General features: G+C 40.4%; 1 protein-coding gene across 1 annotated transcript; it reads left to right on the top strand.

Annotated features, from left to right (window-relative positions):
• Positions 1-17: 17 nt before the first annotated feature.
• LOC308547759 (ATP-dependent RNA helicase DDX19B) lies at positions 18-17,927 on the top strand. The gene is made up of 12 exons (XM_081118569.1): positions 18-218; positions 7,591-7,639; positions 8,531-8,584; positions 9,529-9,664; positions 9,995-10,087; positions 10,907-11,009; positions 11,852-11,966; positions 13,827-14,004; positions 14,378-14,615; positions 15,375-15,537; positions 16,025-16,216; positions 16,646-17,927. Exons 1-12 carry the CDS (start codon positions 162-164, stop codon positions 16,705-16,707), a joined length of 1,440 nt encoding a protein of 479 aa, XP_080974695.1. The 5' UTR covers positions 18-161; the 3' UTR covers positions 16,708-17,927.
• Positions 17,928-18,961: the final 1,034 nt, after the last annotated feature.

Below are 18,961 nucleotides of genomic sequence, written 5' to 3'. Positions count from 1 at the left end.
GACGTCACTGCGGCGCGCCGCTTCCGGTCCCCGGCGCCCGGGCGAATGACTTACCCGGCTGTGGGGCCGGAGCCGGGCGCGCCGCCACCCCGGCCGCCCGCGATCGCGCCGCGCCAGCCCCGGGGTCCGCCAGCGCCAGCGTCCCACCCGCGCCCGGGACCATGGCTACTGACTCGTGGGCCCTGGCGGTGGATGAGCAGGAAGCGGCGGCCGAGTCGGTGAGTTGGCTTCAGCCGTAAAAGGGTCCGAGGGTCAGTTTCGGCCGGGGATCGGATCCTGGGAGCGGACGCTCCCGGGGTTGGTGAGGGCCGGACAGGGTGCGGGCAGGGACGGACCCTGAGCTGGCTTTGTTTACCCGCCCACCTCCCGTGTTGCGTAAGCGCAGGTGAGCGCTCCCGTCTCTGAAGAGCCCAGCCACCTGCCTGTCTTCCTGGAATCAGGATTGATCGGAGATCAGTCAGCACCTTGGATCGTAATCGCGTTTGTTGGTGTCATTTTCCACTCCCGATTCTGAGCTTTTTGGGCGTAGGGACCATGGGTTACTCATACCTGTGGGCTCCCTCACCTTGCTTAGTGACGATGAATGAGCCACTCGGTAGGCCTGACAGTCAGTAAATCCTCTCCTGATCTGCTTAACTTTGTTCTGGGCCTGACACCCAGGAAGCAAGATGATATGTGTTAAACGTTAACATGTAGAATTAATTTCTCTCACCTAGACATTCTTAAGTTCTGATACTGTTTTGAACCTACTTCTGTTAGTACTTATTTCCGTGAATTCGAGAACAAGGACTTTGTCTTAGTTTTTATAACTGATAAATAAGTAATATGCACATAGTTCAAAGAGTCAAAAAATTTTAAACACTGGTTCCCACCACCACCACTTTCAGTTTCTCTTGAAACTGATTTACCATATTGACCCTAAATAACATGTGCCCTAAATAACATGTTTGTTTTCCTACTTCTTAAATTTGCAGTTTTAGGTATTTATTGATCTTGACTTTTTCCTCCACCCTCCTTTCCCCACCACACATACACACCCTTTCATTCCCTAGCTTTTCATTATCATAATGTAATTTTAGTTAGATCATCAGTATTTCAAGTTTATATTATTAGTAACATGAATACTTTTACTTTCATATAAAACTTTGTTTTTCCTTGGAATTTATAATTGCTTTGTGTTTTTGCTTTGTATTCTTTGTACTTATCACCAATTCAACCCCAATTCTTTGCTAGTTGTCTATCTCAGGATGTGCAGACACATCAAGTATTATCAATTCCATTTTCTCCAGGTCTTTTAGCCTGATTCATACTGAACTAGTTCCCCCTATGTTTAGAGCACAACTGATTTGGGGGGATGGAGGGGAACAGGGCAGATTTCCCTTTGCCTCCATTCTGGGGATTTTCTCTTCTCTTGTATTGGATCCTGTCCTTTCTGTATCCCCTCCCTTCATCTTTCTTCACTTAGTGGAGCTATCCATCAGCTTTCTGGAGGTACATGGGAAGTAAAGTTTTTTTTATTGCATTTCCAAAAATACCTTACTTTGCCCTATTATTAGGTCAACAACAGTATGGCTGGGCGTAGAATTGTGGTTGGAAATTACCTTCCTGCTCAATTTTAAAGGCATTTTCCCCCCTTGCCTTTTAGATTTCTGTATTTGTTGTTGAGATGTCTGAGACCATTCTGACTCCTGATGTGACCTGTTTTTCCTTTCTAAGCTTGGAGAATCTTCTGTTTATCTCAAATATTAGAAAATTCATTATGATGTGTCTTGGTATGGGTCTATTTTCATCCATTTTACTGGGCACTGGATGAGTCTCTTTCAATCTCGCAAATTCTGTCCTTCAATTGAAGTCAAGTTTATTGAGGTATAATTTATATATAGTAAAACTTTCCCTTGTTCTGTTGTGTAACCACCAGTTGTGTAACCACCACCACAATCAAAATATGGAACATTTCCATCACTCCCCAAAAGTTCCCTTAAACTCCCTTCTCCCTACCCTTCTCTGGCAATTGCTCATTTGTTTCCTGTCACTATAGTTTTACCTTTTCCAAAATGTCATATATATGGAATCATACAATATGTGACTTTTTGAAAAATCTGGCTTTGTTCACTTAGCATAATGTATTTGGGATTTAGCCATGTTGTTGTATGTATCAATAGTTTGTTCCTTTTTATTGCTGAGTAGTATTCCATTGTATGGATGTACCACAATTTGCTTATTCTTCTGTTGATGGGACATTTGTGTATTTTCCAGTTTTTGGCAATTATGAATAAAGCTACTTTGTATTAGGATACAGATATTTGTATGAAGTTATGTTTACATGTCTTTGGGGTAAATACCTAATAATGGGATTTGGTGGATTATATGTTAAGACTATTATTAACTTTATAAATTAGTATGTGCCAAACTTTTTTCCAAAGTGGCTGTACCATTTTGTGTTCTCATCAGCAATGTATTAGAACTATAGTTGCCCCACATCTTCACCAGCACAGCATAGCCAGTTTCTTTTCTATTCCAATAGGTATCTAGTGGTATCTCACTGTGATTTTAATTTACATTTTCCCTAATGACTAAGATGTTTAGAATATTTTTAAATGCTTATTTGCCATCCATGTAACTTCTTTGAAGTGGCTTTTCAGATCTTTTGCCCATTTAAAAAATAAGATTGTTTTCTTGCCCTTTCCAGTGTGGCTCAGTTGGTTGGCACCATCCTGTGCACTGAAAGGTTGCTGGTTCAATTCCTGGTCAGGGCACATGCCTGGATTGTGGGCTCGATCCCCAGTAGGGGATGTGCAGGAGGCAGTAGATGGATGTTCCACTCTCACATTGATGTTTTTCTCTCTCTCCTTCTCTCTTCCTCTCTCTCTCAAAATCAATTAAAAGATTTTTTTTTTTTTTAAATAAAAATCATATTGTTTTCTTATTATTGAGTTGGGAAAGTTCTTTATATATTCTGGATATAAGTCCTTTAATAGATGTGTATTTTGCATATATCATAGTTCCCCCATATCCAAGCGGCATACTTTCCATTACCCCAGTGGATGCCTGAAACCACTACCAAACCTATATATACTGTTTTTTCCTGTACATACATACCTATGATAAAGTTTAATTTATAAATTAGGCACAGTAAGAGACTAACAATAACTAATAATAAAGTAGAACAATTATAACAATATACTGTAATAAAAGTTACATGAATATGGTATCATTCTGTCTCAAAATATCTTATTATACTGTATGTACGGCATGGACATGCTGGACAAAGGGATGTTTTGAGGGACAGAGCGGGATGGTATGAGACTTCATCATGCTACTCAGAATGGCATACAGTTTAAAACTTACAAATTATTTCTCTAACTTCCCATTTAATATTTTCAGACCACAGTTGACTGTAACTGAATTCTTGGAAAGCAAAACTGTGGATAAGCAAAACCGTGTATTCTTCCAGATTGCAACAATTTTTCCCCCCACTGCTTTTCAGAGAGAGAGGAAGGGAGGGAGGGAGGGAGGGAGGGAGGGAGAAACATTGATGTGAGAGAGACACATCAATTGGTTGCCTCCCACACATACTTGACTGGAGCCTGCAACCGATGCTCGATTTGGCCGGAATTGAAGCCAGGACCCTTCAGTCTGCGGGCCAACTCTCTAACCATTGAGCCAAACAGGCTAGGACTTTTTTTTTTTAAAACAGTTTTATTGAGGTATTTACATACCATATATTTTATCCATTGAAAACATACAGTTCTCTGGTTTCTAGTATATCCACAGAGTTGTGCAGCCATCACCACAATTTTAGAACTTTTCTATCACCCCAAAAGAGACTCTGTATGCCTTAGCTGTCACTCCCATTTCCCTCCAACCTCCCATCCCTAGACAACCACTAATCTATTTTCTGTCTGTTGAGATTTGCCTATTGACATATGTCATATAAATGGAATCATACAATCTGTGGTTTTGTTTTTTTTAAAATATATCTTTATTGATTTCAGAGAGAGGAAGGGAGAGGGAGAGAGAGAGAGAAACATTAATGATGAGAGAGTCATTGATCGGCTGCTTCCTGCACACCCCCGACTGGGGATCGAAACTGCAACTTGGGCATGTGCCCTGACCAGGAATCGAACCCCAATTGCCTGAATCCTAGGTCGAGTATCAACTGCTGAGCCACACCCAGCCAGACAATATGTGGTCTTTTGTGCCTGGCTTCTTTCACTTAGCATAATGTCAAGTTTCATCCATGTTGCAGCAGGTATCTGTATTCATTCCTTTTATTGCCAAATAATATTCCATTGTATAGCTATACCACATTTTATTTATCCACTCATCCTGTCCGCTGATGGCATTTGGATTCTTTTACTTTTTGGCTGTTATGAATAATGTTGCTATGATCATTTCATGTACAAGTTTTTGTGTGAACATGTTTTCAATTTTCTTGAGTGTGTATCTAGAAGTGGCATTGCTGCATCGTATAGTAACTGTATGTTTAACTTCTGAGGAACTGCCAGGCTGTTTTCCAAAGCAGCTGCCCCTTTGTATCATCCTTATATTATTATTTTCGTTGAGATTAGTATTATCTATGAGAGGCACTATTGTATAGAGATTAAGACCTCAGACTTTGTAGCAGGACTTGCATTTGTATTCCAGGTCCCTCACTTACTAATTATATAACCATGCGCAAACTGCTTAACTTTTCTGTGCCTCGGTTTTGGTATCTATAAAATGGGGATAATCACAGTACCTACCTCATTGAGTTATAGACATGCCCGATATAAGTGCTATGTAAATGATAGCTATTGTTGTTATTGTTGTTATCTATAATTGACAGTTTCTTTGCAGGAACATTTTAAATTACTTGTCTGTATTGTATGGATTAGTTAGTTGACCCCAGATAAGATTTGTGAATCTACTTAACCATGCACAGGTAAATTATAATAGATCACAATATTCTAAAACTGAACAAATGAGTAAAAACACCTTTGTTACCCTCTGCCTTTATGGAACTCTCACTGAGGATCCCCACAGGCATCGCATGACCATAGGTGACTATGACATGCACAGTGCTAGGTTACTGTATTTTAAATATTCATTAAGCTTCATTTCTTATTCATTTTATATAAGAAAATATTAGATTCTATTTATATTTATTTCTTCATTCCCCAGTGGCTCCTGTGTTCCCCTTTGTTCCATTGGATAATTCTTTTCCATTAGAGGAGGGCAAACGGGTTAGAGAACTGATGTGTAAGACTCCTCCTTCACCATTTTGCCTAAGGCCCTTCCTGTTCACTTTCCATTAAATCTTCCTTCTTATTTCTCAAGAATCCTTTCTCAGAAAGCTTTTGAATAAAATACAATGTGTAACTATAGTTTTCAGTGATCTTAATGTACCTTAAAAACTAAAATATTAATTAAAGGCATTGAAAAAATGTGGATATTATAAAGTGGGTGTTTTTGCTCTTTTGGTTAATTTTCTGAATTTTAAAGTAGTTTCTGATGAAGACACAAGAGAAACTGGTTTTTCATTTTTGGTCCAAATAGAGCAAAGGAAGGTATCTGAACTAATTGCTTTCACCATAAGCTTCAGTGTTCAGTTAACTCACACTGCAGTGGATAATACAAACTTTACTGTCCTGCTGCTTTTACCTTATGGGCTTTGAGATCCTTATAGCCAAATGAGGGCTGAGTGTGTTTTTAGATTCTGCTGGAACTTCTCCAGAATTCTGACACATTGTATTAAAACATGTTTCATTTACATTGTTGCTGCCAACTTTTCCTACACATTGTATTTTCTTTTATTTTTGTCACCCCTACACACTGTATTTTAGTTATTTTAACTACTTACTCTTAACTTGGATTTGAAAAATCTATCAACAAATAAATGGCTTGTCCTCTTGCCATTGAATATTAAAATACTTTACAGTAATGGATATTTCTAACTCTTTTATACCTCATTAACTTATTTAGACCTCAGCCCTAACATATTATTTTAAGTAGCACTTCTGACCCTAGGAGTGAATACTATTAACCTTACTCTTATAAATATTGCCAATAAGTCAGTCAGTCTCTCTCTTTTTTAACAGCCCTGAATACTATTGGACTTAAACTAGGTTCACTGGCAGGATGTGGAGGAGGAATACTTTAGTGAAGACTAAAATCACTGAACAGCTAAACTACTTACATATCATATACTGTGCTGGTTGCTTCATACTCATTATGTGTTAGTGTGGCCCCTATTCTTTAGAATAATGAAAATTTTTACTGCTTTATGATGATTTTTATTTATTTATTTATTTTTGGCCAGTTTCCTTTCTTGCCATTCTCTCCAGTGTGTCCCTCTGGCTCAACACCAAAGTAGACAGACACCAGAAACCCCCTTTTCAGTTTCCATCAGTAGAAGTTCCTCCACTCCTAACCAACCACCCATTAAAACAAACAACTTTTTCATTCCTTCCTCCTCTTTCTCCCTCCTGAGAAGTAGAGGAAAGACAGAAATGAACCTCAAGACATTAAGAACCTGTGTGGGTGGTGCTTTAAGAAATACCTATTTATTATGATTTTCATACTTTTACTCTGGACTAGATTGTGTGTGGTACCACTTAGTATTTTAAGATTACAGTACTTGCTTTTTGCTCCATCCAAAGATTAAAAATAAAAATATCTCCTGTCTTTAAGGTATTTTCTTTTTTTTCAGCTTATTGAGGTATGATTGACAACTAAAGGGGTATTTTCATTCTAATAGGGGAGATAAATCCTGCCAGGATATCCCTAATTTACAGTGTTTGATCTAAATCCTGATAATTCTTTCTTTGAAATGTCTCTTTGTTCTGTCCCTTCCTATCTATTCCCACTTCAGCCTGCTGAGTATTTTGATTACATAGCCTGCAACAATCCTCCAATCTGTTCCAAGTTTAAAATATCAGACATCCAGCCCGGCCGGGCTTGGCTCAGCAGTTGAGCATCGACCTAGGATACAGGCGATCAGGGTTCGGTTCTCGGTGAGGGCACATGCCCGGGTTGTGGGCTGCAGCCAATCAATGGTTCTCTCATCGTTGATGTTTCTATCTCTCTCCCTCTCCCTTCCTCTCTCTGAAATCAATAAAGATATATTTAAAAAATATCTATCCATCCATCCATCCATCCATCCATCCATCCATCCATCCATCCATCCATCCATCAACATCCAGCACAAGAGGCTGCATATCGGTGTGCTGTGGTCCTGTGGCTCAAACATATCCTGTAACATAACTGATTCCTACTTACAGATACATTTTCCAATATCTCTTTAAATTTCTTCCTTTTTGGAATATGAGAGCATGACAACTCAAATGATATTCTATTGAGAGGTCTTTGTAATCAGAGAATTAAGCAAACTCATAAATTATAATTTTCTCTAGGGATTGTAATTAGGAATTTATGGATTGTAATTAGGGATTACAAAAGGAGCCCAGCAGAACAATCTAATGAATTATCTAATGAGTAAGTCTTGTGTGTGGCTCATGTGTCCCCAGCTTCACTGGGAAGGCTCTGTTGATTCAAAATCTTTTAAGTGATTTTCCTGACACTTTCCCTCCCCCCCCATTCTCCATTTAGTTGAGCAACTTGCATCTTAAGGAAGAGAAAATCAAACCAGATGCCAATGGTGAGTAACTAAAAAGCTAGTTTGAAAACAAAGGTGATTTACTTTAGTATTCCTGTTTTGACATAACTATCTGCAAAAATATTATATATGTAACCAGACAGGAGACTGGCAGTCATTTGGTTTGGAAATCAATAAACTGGATTGTTTTGTTTTATATTGTGTTTAATATAAGCATGAGGATGCCTAATTGGCTTATACATTATTAAATTTATTACTAACCATGAGACTATACTGCCAAAGATTGCTGTTTTTAAAAATAATCCTCAGTTTGAGATGAACTAGACAAAGTGTGAGCAATCTGAGAGTTAACCTATGGTAATTATTCTGAAATCATGTACCAAAAATCTTAAGATTTCTATTAAATTTTTGTTGATATACTTAATATTATAGGGAGGAAATTGTAACATTTGCCTCACTGAATTCACTTATAATCTGTTTTCTGTATATTTTTACATAATTACAACATTGAGTATACATTTCTATTAATCAACAGTTTATATACATAGACTCTTAATGGCATTATTGTATTCATGTACTGATGAAATTTGATTTGCATAGGTGTTGAGCATCAAGGTGATTTCTGATCACCGACTTCTGTAACCATCTTTCTATAACATTTCATAAATGTTGATGCTATGAGGGAAATTAACATTAGTTTTTGAGGTATGGTGAGAGGCCTCGGAATAGGAAAGGATTAAAATATAAGCTACAGTGTTTCATACCTTTGTTTATTTAGGAACAGTAAAATGTTTTTATCTGTGGCTTGGTTTCCTCATTGTTTTTTTTGCTCCTCAGGCCTTTACATTTCTAGTGTCTCGTAGAATTTGAATTGTCTCAGCTGTTGGGTATGGGATGTGATTTTGAATGACAGCCACTTTATGTCTGATAAAGGTGCTGTCGTCAAGACCAATGCTAATGCAGAGAAGACAGATGAAGAAGAGAAAGGTAACACAGTCTTAAGAGCTATATACTAAGGTTCTACAGCATAAGAGAATGGGTTGTTAAGAGGCTTCATTTTTACACCCAACTTGGCTTGACTTTAATGGGAGTCATAGTGCTAATTAAAGTTCAACATAGTCGTTGATGAGGGAATTCTAATTGTTTACATTTTAGAGAAATTTTACTTTGAACAACTGATGAACTTCAGCAGCAGCAGGAAATACTCCCTGAGTGATTATTTTTTACAGGGCATTATAAAAGAAATTTTAAGTTGCATCCCCATTGTCTAATAAAATTAAACTTAATATTTTGACACATTCAACGCAGATAACAAGATGCAAGCCGCTTATATGTTATCAAGATATAGACTTCAACATTTGTTTTTTCATTGTTGTGATATATTTATTAAGTTAATCATTTTAAGTTTATATTAAGTGCAAATTGGGGAGTAGATATGTGGGTCTAGATAGGAAGAATAGATAACCTCAGAAAAGGACAGTTGTTAGAAACAGTTCTGAGGAAGAATATGAGGCCCAAATGGATGCTATGAGTATCATAACCTTTCTCTTTAATAAAACAAATTAAATTATACATCAAAACTGTGATATACCTTGAATTAGAAGTCCCAGTACAGCCCTGGCCAGTGTGGCTCACTTGGTTGGGCGTCGTCCTGTACACCAAAAGGTTGCTGGTGCAATTCCCAGTCAGGGCACATGCCCAGGTTGTGGGCTCAATTCTCGGTGGGAGGGGTGCGGGAGGTTTCTTCCTCTCTCTCCCTGTCCTTTTCCCTTCCTCTCTAAAAGTCAATAAGCTGTTCTTTGAAAAAAAGAAAGGAAAAAAAGTCCCAGTGTAAATATTACTGTTTAAAATACCAATGGCAGTTAAATTCAGATGAGCTCATGGTAGATTTCATGGACTTTTAAAATTCTTTGCTCTCTTTTTCCTGACAGAGGACAGAGCTGCCCAGTCCTTACTCAACAAGCTCATCAGAAACAACCTTGTCGATAATACAAACCAAGTGGAAGTCTTGCAACGGGATCCAAACTCCCCTCTCTACTCAGTGAAGTCTTTTGAAGAGCTTCGGTTGTGAGTATTTGTTTGCTTTCTTACTCTCCCTTTTGTGTTTAGATAGATCCTAGGCTGTTAGATATATATTTTTTCATCACAATGGAACACTTTTAGCTAACTCAAGTTTAATTTTAAAAATTTAGTTGCTTTGAGCTATTAAGTAAAATTTCCAGGTAATGTATAAAAATTTTATCTGCACTTACGCATTGAACTCAGTTCAGCACAGTTCAAGTACTATTAGTTATAAGCTGTGGGTAACAGCAGTTAAAAAAGAGAAAAATTCTCCCATATATTTGGCTTCTTTCCTGAATCAAAGAGACTGACTTGCATCATTAACTGTTTTTCTAGGAAACCACAGCTTCTCCAGGGAGTCTACGCCATGGGTTTCAACCGTCCATCCAAGATACAAGAGAATGCATTGCCTTTGATGCTTGCTGAGCCGTATGTGTCCTGACAACCCTATCCCATTTTTAATTTTCTACTTTTTAAAAAATGTTCATTATTTTAAAAAACTATACTACTAATACATGCTCATTTTAGAAATGTTAGAAAAAATCATTCATAATCTCCCTCCCCCACATACTATTAATATTTGAAGTGGAGACTTCTAAAATTTTTTTTTCTCTTAGAGAGAGAGGGGACGAGAAAAAACATTGATTGTGGCCTCCCACACACACCCCAACAAGGAATTGAACCCAAAACCTGGGTATGTGCCCTGACCTGGAATCGAACCCATGGTCCTTTGGTGCACCGTTCGACGCTCTAACCAACTGAGCCACTCTGGCCAGGGCAGAGGTTTTTCTGTATAAATTTACATATGTGTATATATATGTATATTTTTAAATGGATATAAAATTTTATATGCTTTTAAATTTTTATTTATGTGATCATCTTTGTATTTGGTAAACATATATGTATATCATTCACACACCATGATTTCATTAGATGGATATATACAATTTATTGTGTCAAATATAGTATGCAAAAACCAAACAGTGTTCTAGGAGACTAGAATGGTACAATTACTAAGGTGGTTTTCTGGTGCAGTGCTTCTCACACTTCCATAGTCTATCAGTCTCAAAGGATTTATTAAAATGCAAATTCTGATTTCAGTAGATTTGAGGTGGGGATGGAGGGTCACTATTTCTAGTGCACAGGTAAATTATATTCCAGGTAATGCTGATTCTGCTGGAGTCAGACCACTTTTTGAGTAACAAGGCTCTAGATTTAAGCTCCTAAACTTTTTTTTTTCTTGTGCAGCCCACAGAACTTAATTGCCCAGTCTCAGTCTGGTACTGGTAAAACAGCTGCCTTTGTATTGGCCATGCTCAGCCATGTAGAACCGGCAAACAGATACCCCCAGGTGAGAGCTTTTGGTGAATTTGGGTTTTCTGCTAATGCATAACTAGAAAGGAAATGCCATTTGATGGATTAAAAGTCATGTCGTGTATTACTTTTTACATAAACTAGAGCCCCTGAAGTTGGGCACAAACAACATAGTTGATCTAGTAACAACAAAAATCCTGTTGCCCTAGCCACTTTGGCTCAGTGGCTAGAGCATCCGCCTGCAGACTGAAGGGTACCAAGTTTGCTTTCAGCCAAGGGCACATACCTCGGTTGCAGGCTCCATCCCTGGCCCTAGGCAGGGTGCATGCGGGAGGCAACTGATCAATGTGTCTCTCTCGCATTGATCTCCCTCTCTCTCTCTCTCTCTCTTCCCCCCTCCCTCCCTTCCACTCTCTCTGAAAAGTACTGGAAAAAATATCCTCAGGTGAGGATTAAAAAAAAATAATAAATCCTGTTCCCTTCCATGGTTTGCCAGTTCTGGGATACTGCTGATAGCCTTGACTCCTTAACTGCAGGAAAAACCTCCTTCATCTACAACTACTCATCCATTTGAAAGTTCGAGAACTTTCTGAGAAAGTGAAAAGGAAGCTTATCTCAAATTTGAATTTCAGATCCTTGCTCACATGTAGGTTTTCATACTCCACTGGCCAGTAGCTGTTTTCAAGTGTCTTTACCCAGCCACAGTTCTGACCCCTAAGAACTCTACCTTATGACTCTGCAGCTTAAAGAATCAAATGTTGTACACTTTACATATTCTTTCCTTCAGCCTTAGCTGGAAGAATAACTAAATCTTGATGGTAATTCCCCATTGCAAAAGAGCTACTGTCTTGAATTCTCACTCTGCACTCTTCCTACCAGTGTCTGTGCCTTTCCCCAACGTATGAGCTTGCCCTTCAAACGGGAAAAGTGATTGAGCAGATGGGCAAATTTTACCCTGAGCTGAAGCTAGCTTATGCTGTTCGAGGCAATAAATGTGAGTATGAATACATGATCCTAATTCATTAAGCTGATAACTTCTTTGTATTTTGAAAAATTTTACACAGTAGTTGAAATAATACAATGAACACCTAGATTCGAAAACTTAACATTTTGCCATATTTGCTTTATATATATGTGGATATTTCTGGTGAACCATTTGAAAGGAAATTGCAGACATTGTGGCTTTTTATTCCTAATACTTTAATATGCATTTCATGATGAGGACATTCTTCAGCATACCCACAATACCCTTATCACAACCAAGAAAATTAATAGGTTCTCTAATAAATACTAGTCATTTTAATTTTCCCCTAATTGTCCCAAGTGTTTCTTTATTGCTCTTTTGTTTTTGAACCAAGATCGAGTCAATGTATATGCACTACATTTGTTATTGTACCTCTTTAAGTCTCTTTCAATCTAGAACAGTCCCCTCATATTCCCCCCAACCATTATATTTGACTTTTTGAACACACCTATTTTCTTATAAAATGTTCCAAGTTCTGGATTTAATTCCCTAGAATGTTCATGGCAATTAACTCTGGGAGCTTATTTTTACTCTTTCTTCTTTATTCATATTTTCTACTCTTGTTTTACAGCAAACTGATAATATTTAAGTAATTTAAATTTTCTTAGAAGTTTGGTTGAGTCCTATGGATCTTTAACACAAACCTATGACTTTATGACTCGCAGAAATCTACTCTGCGTACAATGCCCTAATGTGAGGTCAGTTCTGAAGAGAAAAGTAAGGTAATAAAACTTAGTGAAAAATTGTCATAAGACCTTTAAAATGTTGCAGTTTGGATTTGAGTTAGAATGGCAGAGAATTCTGAATAATTGTTTTATGAGGGGCAGTAATTGTTAACTGAAATAAGCAGCAGCATTTGTTAGCTTTGAATTGACTCAACATTCACATTTGGGCAAAATTTTGGCTGTGACTAGAGGGAGCTTGTATATGTCTTGTCAAGAGTATAATTAAAGTACTAAAATTTGAATCAGTAAGTACCATCTAATTGAAAATGAAGAACCAAATTCTCAACTTCAGACTTCGCAGGGCCAAGAATGTGTCATGGTCTGCCAGGCCTAGTCTGGGAAGCACTTTAAGAGAGGTAGATTGTGCCCTACCCAGTTTTGCTCAGTGGTTAGAGCATTGGCCCATGAACTGAAGGGCCCAGGGTTCAATTCCAGCCAAGGGCATGTACCTCGGTTGCAGGATGGATCCCCAGCCCCAGTCGGGGCACATGCAGAAGGCAACCAGTCATTGTGTCTGTCTCATATTGATGTTTTTCTCTCTCTCTCCCCCTTCCACTCTCTCTGAAAAGCAATGGAAAAAATATCGTCAGGTGCGGATTAAGAAAAAAAGAGAGAGAGAGGTAGATTGTGTTTGAAAAAACAAAGCCTTTCATAATGAACCCTGTTTGTTGACCTGGGTATGGGGCATGTAAAGGCAACTGACTTGTTTGATGTAGATGCTGGGAGAACTGAGGGGCAGAGTGTACTGGAATGAGAACTTTGTAAAAGTCTACTTGTAAAGAAATGCAGTCCTGGTCTAGGGAGAATGATGTTGACAGAGAAGAAATAAAGATAACAGATCCTTGAAAGAGAATACAGAATGAAAAAGAATACTACTGAAGAGGTTTTGTTTTTTTTAAATCTTGTTTATATCCTTAATATATCTTTTTATTGTCTTTTCTGTGTGTTTTGATTAAATACTGTAGTGAAATCCTAACCTTTCCTTAAAATATTAATGCAAACATCAAAACAATTGCATTAAAATACATCACAGCTTTAGAATTTCTCAGAGAGGAGAGCCAGGTTTGCTATGGACATACCCATGAAAAACATCTTGTCTCCACAGTGGAAAGAGGTCAGAAGATCAGTGAGCACATTGTCATTGGCACCCCTGGGACTGTGTTAGACTGGTGTGCCAAGCTCAAGTTCATTGACCCCAAGAAGATCAAGGTGTTTGTTCTGGATGAGGCTGATGTGATGATAGCTACTCAGGGCCACCAAGATCAGAGTATCCGCATCCAAAGGTAAGACTCTGGATCCGGGAGGAACTTCCCAGCCTCCTGATCTACAAATAAAAATCTTCCTCTCTCTGTCTACACCTGTTATATCCAATTCCTCTCTCATGCTGGCTTCTTTGCTTCAGAACCTTCAGAAGCATGTGTTTGATGGGCCATGTCAGCAATGACCATACTCTCAGCCTGGGCTGAGGAAAAAGACTTAGGGAATCTAACACCACCCTGTCTCTGCCCCATGTCTGCTCCTGCCCCTTCCCCACAGTGCTCCTCCACCTCTGCCACCTTCCTAGGGATATAGACCATCCACGCCCGGGGAGGCTGTGCTTGTTTGTTCCAGTGTGAAACTCAGGGTCATGCCAAACACCTGGGCCTTGCCTTGCAGGATGCTGCCCAGGAACTGCCAGATGCTGCTTTTCTCTGCCACTTTTGAAGACTCTGTCTGGAAATTTGCCCAGAAAGTGGTTCCAGACCCAAACATTATCAAACTGAAACGTGAGGAGGAGACATTGGACACCATCAAGCAGTATTACGTCCTGTGCAATAACAGAGACGAGAAGTTCCAGGCCTTGTGTAACCTCTACGGGGCCATCACCATTGCTCAAGCCATGATCTTCTGCCATGTGAGTAGCAGCAGGAGCAGGCCTGCCCTAGGAGGAGCTCATGGAAAGGTGTTGCCCATTCCCCTCCCTCTCAGCTGGCTCCACCTTAGTGCTGAGGAGGACCAGGTTCCCTCCATAGAACTAGAAAGAAACTGAATCACTTCCACCTGCCCTAGGGCATATTCTCCTCTTAATATAATGAGTTACAAGGGGAAGACTCTGAAAATCCGAACTTTCTTGAATCCCATTTCTTAGAGATAACTTGAAAAGAACTCCAGCACTGGCTGGTATGGCTCAGTTGGTTGGGTGTAGTCCTGTGCATTGAAGGGTTGCCATTTTGATTCCTGGCCAGGGAACAGTCCTGGGTTGTGGGCTAGACGCCCAATAGGGGGCATGCAGGAGGCAGCCAATTTATGTTTCTCTCTCTCTCCCTTTTTAAAAAAATCAATTTAAAAAATCTCAAAAAAGAAAAAACTCCAAATAACACCCAATGAAATAATGCTAAAACATTAAGAAGATAAGACTTTTTAATGAAAACCTTTGGTTGAAACCACACACTTCCTAGATGAACAATAAGATCACTTAAGTATTTCATAAAAAATTTTTAAAAATTTTTAAAAATCATGTGGCTAAAATTCTATTTGAAAACTTTTAAGCCTAACCTCCTGACTGAATGCCACAGGGTCTTCATGAATATAAATGGCGAAAAGCCATTTTCCTGCAGGTGTTTTCATTTTTTTTTACAGGTATCTTCATTTAAAACAATTCTTTTCACTCCAGACCCGCAAAACAGCCAGTTGGCTGGCAGCAGAGCTCTCAAAAGAAGGCCACCAGGTGGCTCTGCTGAGTGGTGAAATGATGGTGGAGCAGAGGGCTGCGGTGATTGAGCGCTTCCGAGAGGGCAAAGAGAAGGTTCTGGTGACCACCAACGTGTGTGCCCGTGGTGAGCAGAGACTTGTCCTGGTCTGCCAGACTCAGAGTAGTGAGAAAAATCCTCATATATGAAAAACTTGGATGGTTTGGGAGAGGTCAGCAGGGTTGGCGATATTTTTTTCTAGGCGGCTGGATTCCCTCAGCAGATAAGAACTTTCACAGAAACCCGAGTCCTGACTTGGTGGAAGGAAATGTACAGGCTTCTGACTGGTCTAGAACAGCACCTGCTCTTCTTGGGGCATCCATTGAGGTTTCAGTTGCATCTCCAGGCACTTGTGTCTAGCAGAGGCTCTCTTACTGACTTCATAATTTTGTTAGCACCTGCCAAAGTCTTATGGTTTTCCTCTGGGTTCTGCTGTGTGCTGCTTGTCTGTGAATCCCAGAGCTGGCCCACCCTGACTCCCTCCACCCAAAGTTGGTGCACCAGGCTGACTGTGGGCAAGTGACAGTGACTTCTGTCTCTCATCCTTACTCTTCTCCAACTCTCCTTCATGCAGGTATCGATGTTGAACAGGTTTCTGTTGTCATCAACTTTGACCTTCCCGTGGACAAGGATGGGAACCCAGACAATGAGACTTACCTGCACCGGATTGGGCGCACTGGCCGCTTTGGCAAGAGGGGCCTAGCAGTGAACATGGTTGACAGCAAGCACAGCATGAACATCCTCAACAGAATCCAGGAGCATTTTAGTGAGTCCCTGGGACTGTCCTCTATCAGGGCCCTTTCCTTATAGGGCCAAATCCAGGGGTGGGTGGAAGAGTAGGTTTTCCCGTGGCCCCTAGGGAGGCTTTGTCCCTGTCCCCATTCCCCTCCTTCCCTACAATATGGAAGCTCTCAAAGAGCACACCTGGAGAGTTCAGTGTCAGGGACGTGAATGACAGTTCCCCCTTGGCCAGGCTGGGGGTCTCGGCCTCTGACTGTTGCTGTGAGTGTCTGTTTCTCAGGCATCAGAAGCCTTTGGGGATAAATGAAGGATGAATGTGGCCAGAGGCAGACTTGTTCCTACCCAGGGCAGAGACCTGTGTGTTTCATATCCCTGCTGTGCTGCCCCTTCCCTAGGTGTGTGTCTCCACAGTAACACCATGTTGATTTCTCTTTGATTCTTTTTTTTCCCTCAGATAAGAAAATAGAAAGATTGGACACGGATGATTTGGATGAGATTGAGAAAATAGCCAACTGAAAAGCTCGACCAGTCACTGGTGCCCAACTTTTGAAGCTCCCCCTACATGGGAGAATAGTGCTTTCAAGTACAGGCCTCAACAGTCGCCACAAAGATGAAGGCATGAGTAGAGAGAAACTACCTACCTCATTTTAAATTACGTTTGGACTTGACAAAAATTGTGCAAATGATGGGGGAAGGTAGAAAAATTTGTTTACACAACTTTTGGAAGATTAGGCGTGAATACACAGAAATTTACCTTTTGGAAATTCCGTCTTTTTTTTCCCCATTGTTACACTAATCTAGATCCTGTGGCTAAATATTCACTTGCTCAGGATGTATCTGGCAGCCCCTGCCTTTTCTCTGGATGGGAGTGTTCAGGCCAATCCCAGCCCTAGTAGAAGTGACAGAGGTGAAGAGGGAACAGAGAGAGAGAGGGGCCCCAAGTAGGATAGGTGTGTAAGCCACCCATCATGTTGGAGTAAGAAGTGAGGCAGTAGAGGAGACCTGTGAGGTGCTGCTTTGGATTTAGGGTAGGACAGCTCATCTGAGTGTTGTCGCCCACTCTGTCCTGATGCTCACAGCAGGAAGGGATTTGCTAAGCACAAACCAAAATGCTAAGCATCGACCAAAATGCCAACCTGGGATCTTTAGTGTATGCAAGTTTGTGTTGCAGGACCATGACCTGTTCTCTCAGCATGTGTAATCTGTGTGCTCTGCACATCTGATTACTTGTAGGTCCATTGCTTATGCTTCAGCAAGTCCTGTGAAGTCATTGCAGAGAATTAGTGGTGGCTCTAGCTTGCCATAAAACCTGGTCTCGCAGGCACTTGCAGCATCTTTTTTACATCCTGAACATCACCTTGACCCCTTAGTAGCCCAAGCAAATAAAAGATGATCCAAGGTTTGGATCCTCAGTGAAAGATGTGGCTTCAAGTCACAAATGGCCAGCCTCAAGGCAGCTCCCGAAGTGATCCACAGTAGTCACAAATCCTTGCTTTGTCTTCAGTTCCCAGAAGGCAAGTTTTATAAGAGCTGGTGAATGAGTTCAGATATTTAGCATCTTGATTGTAAAGGGATACTGAATATCTGCCTTTAGTGCTTGGAATACAAACAAGTACAACTAAGGGACTAGGTGGACTACAACCATTCATCTGTGCAAGGCAGGAGTAATTGCCAAGATCTTTACTCCATCCTTACTTGGCATCTTTGTGCAGAGTAGTCAGAGCAAATAATAATAATGAACATTTCCTCATACTTGGCCAAGGCTCTTGGTACCCATGAAGTGACAGAGCAAAGATGAAATAAAACTGAGTTGCAAGAGCAATAGGAGTCCAGCCAAAAGGGGTCCTCTTCTGCTCTTTGACTTTGATACAGAATGGCCATTTTACCTAGGACCAGGCTTGGAAGAGGGGTTTTCTGTGATGAGAACTACTCTAATCCCAGACCTTCCTTGTAGGTGTTTCTGTGTTTTAGGGCTACATCTGTCTCCTGGGAAAGGAAGGGGCCACTACCAGCTTCTAGGTGGTTACCTTAATCTGACATTACAGATAACTGCAGAGGGACTGACATGGTCAGTCCTGCTACATTCCTCCAGTGGGTACTTGACTGTATAGAATCTTCTCTATGCTTCTGGCCAACTCTGACCCACCTTGGGAGTCTTACAACAGAAGAAATTTGAATCCTCCCTCCTGAAGTCCTGAGGACCAACCATGAAATAACTTAAAAACAAAGGCAATAATGAAAGGACTATAGACTCCTCACAAGGCTGCAGGCCAAGTACACCATCACCTTCTCACAACACATATAACCCATCTACTGAGTAGCCCTAAATCTGGGCAGGAAAATGGGAAGGAATGTACTTCAGACTCTTCAGTAGTAGGAGTAAATGGGTATCTGGTAGAAATCTATATTAACAGTTCTCAATCTAGGGGCTTGGACCCCTAAGAATTCACTGGATGGGTTTTGTGGAGTCTGAAGTATATGCAGTATTTTGAGTTTAAGTGCATTTTCCAGGGAGAGACTCCCAAAGGAGTGTGTTTTAAAAAGGTAAGACTTGCCCTAGCCAGTTTGGTTTGGTGATTAGAGAGTTGGCCTGTGGACTGAAGGGTCCCGGGTTCCATTCCAGCCAAGGGCACTACCTCGGTTGCAGGCTCCACCCCAGTCAGGGCGAGAACGGGAGGCAACCAATTGATGTGTCTCTCTCACATCAGTGTTTCTCTCCTTTCCACTCTCTCTGAAAAGCAATGGAAAAAATATCCTTGGGTGAGGATTA

The sequence above is a fragment of the Miniopterus schreibersii genome (assembly GCF_964146895.1).
Source record: "Miniopterus schreibersii genome assembly, chromosome: 18".
In the NCBI taxonomy this organism is placed as follows: Eukaryota; Metazoa; Chordata; class Mammalia; order Chiroptera; family Miniopteridae; genus Miniopterus; species Miniopterus schreibersii.
Note: the sequence above shows the minus strand (reverse complement) of the source record. Positions and strands in the feature narration are given on the sequence as shown.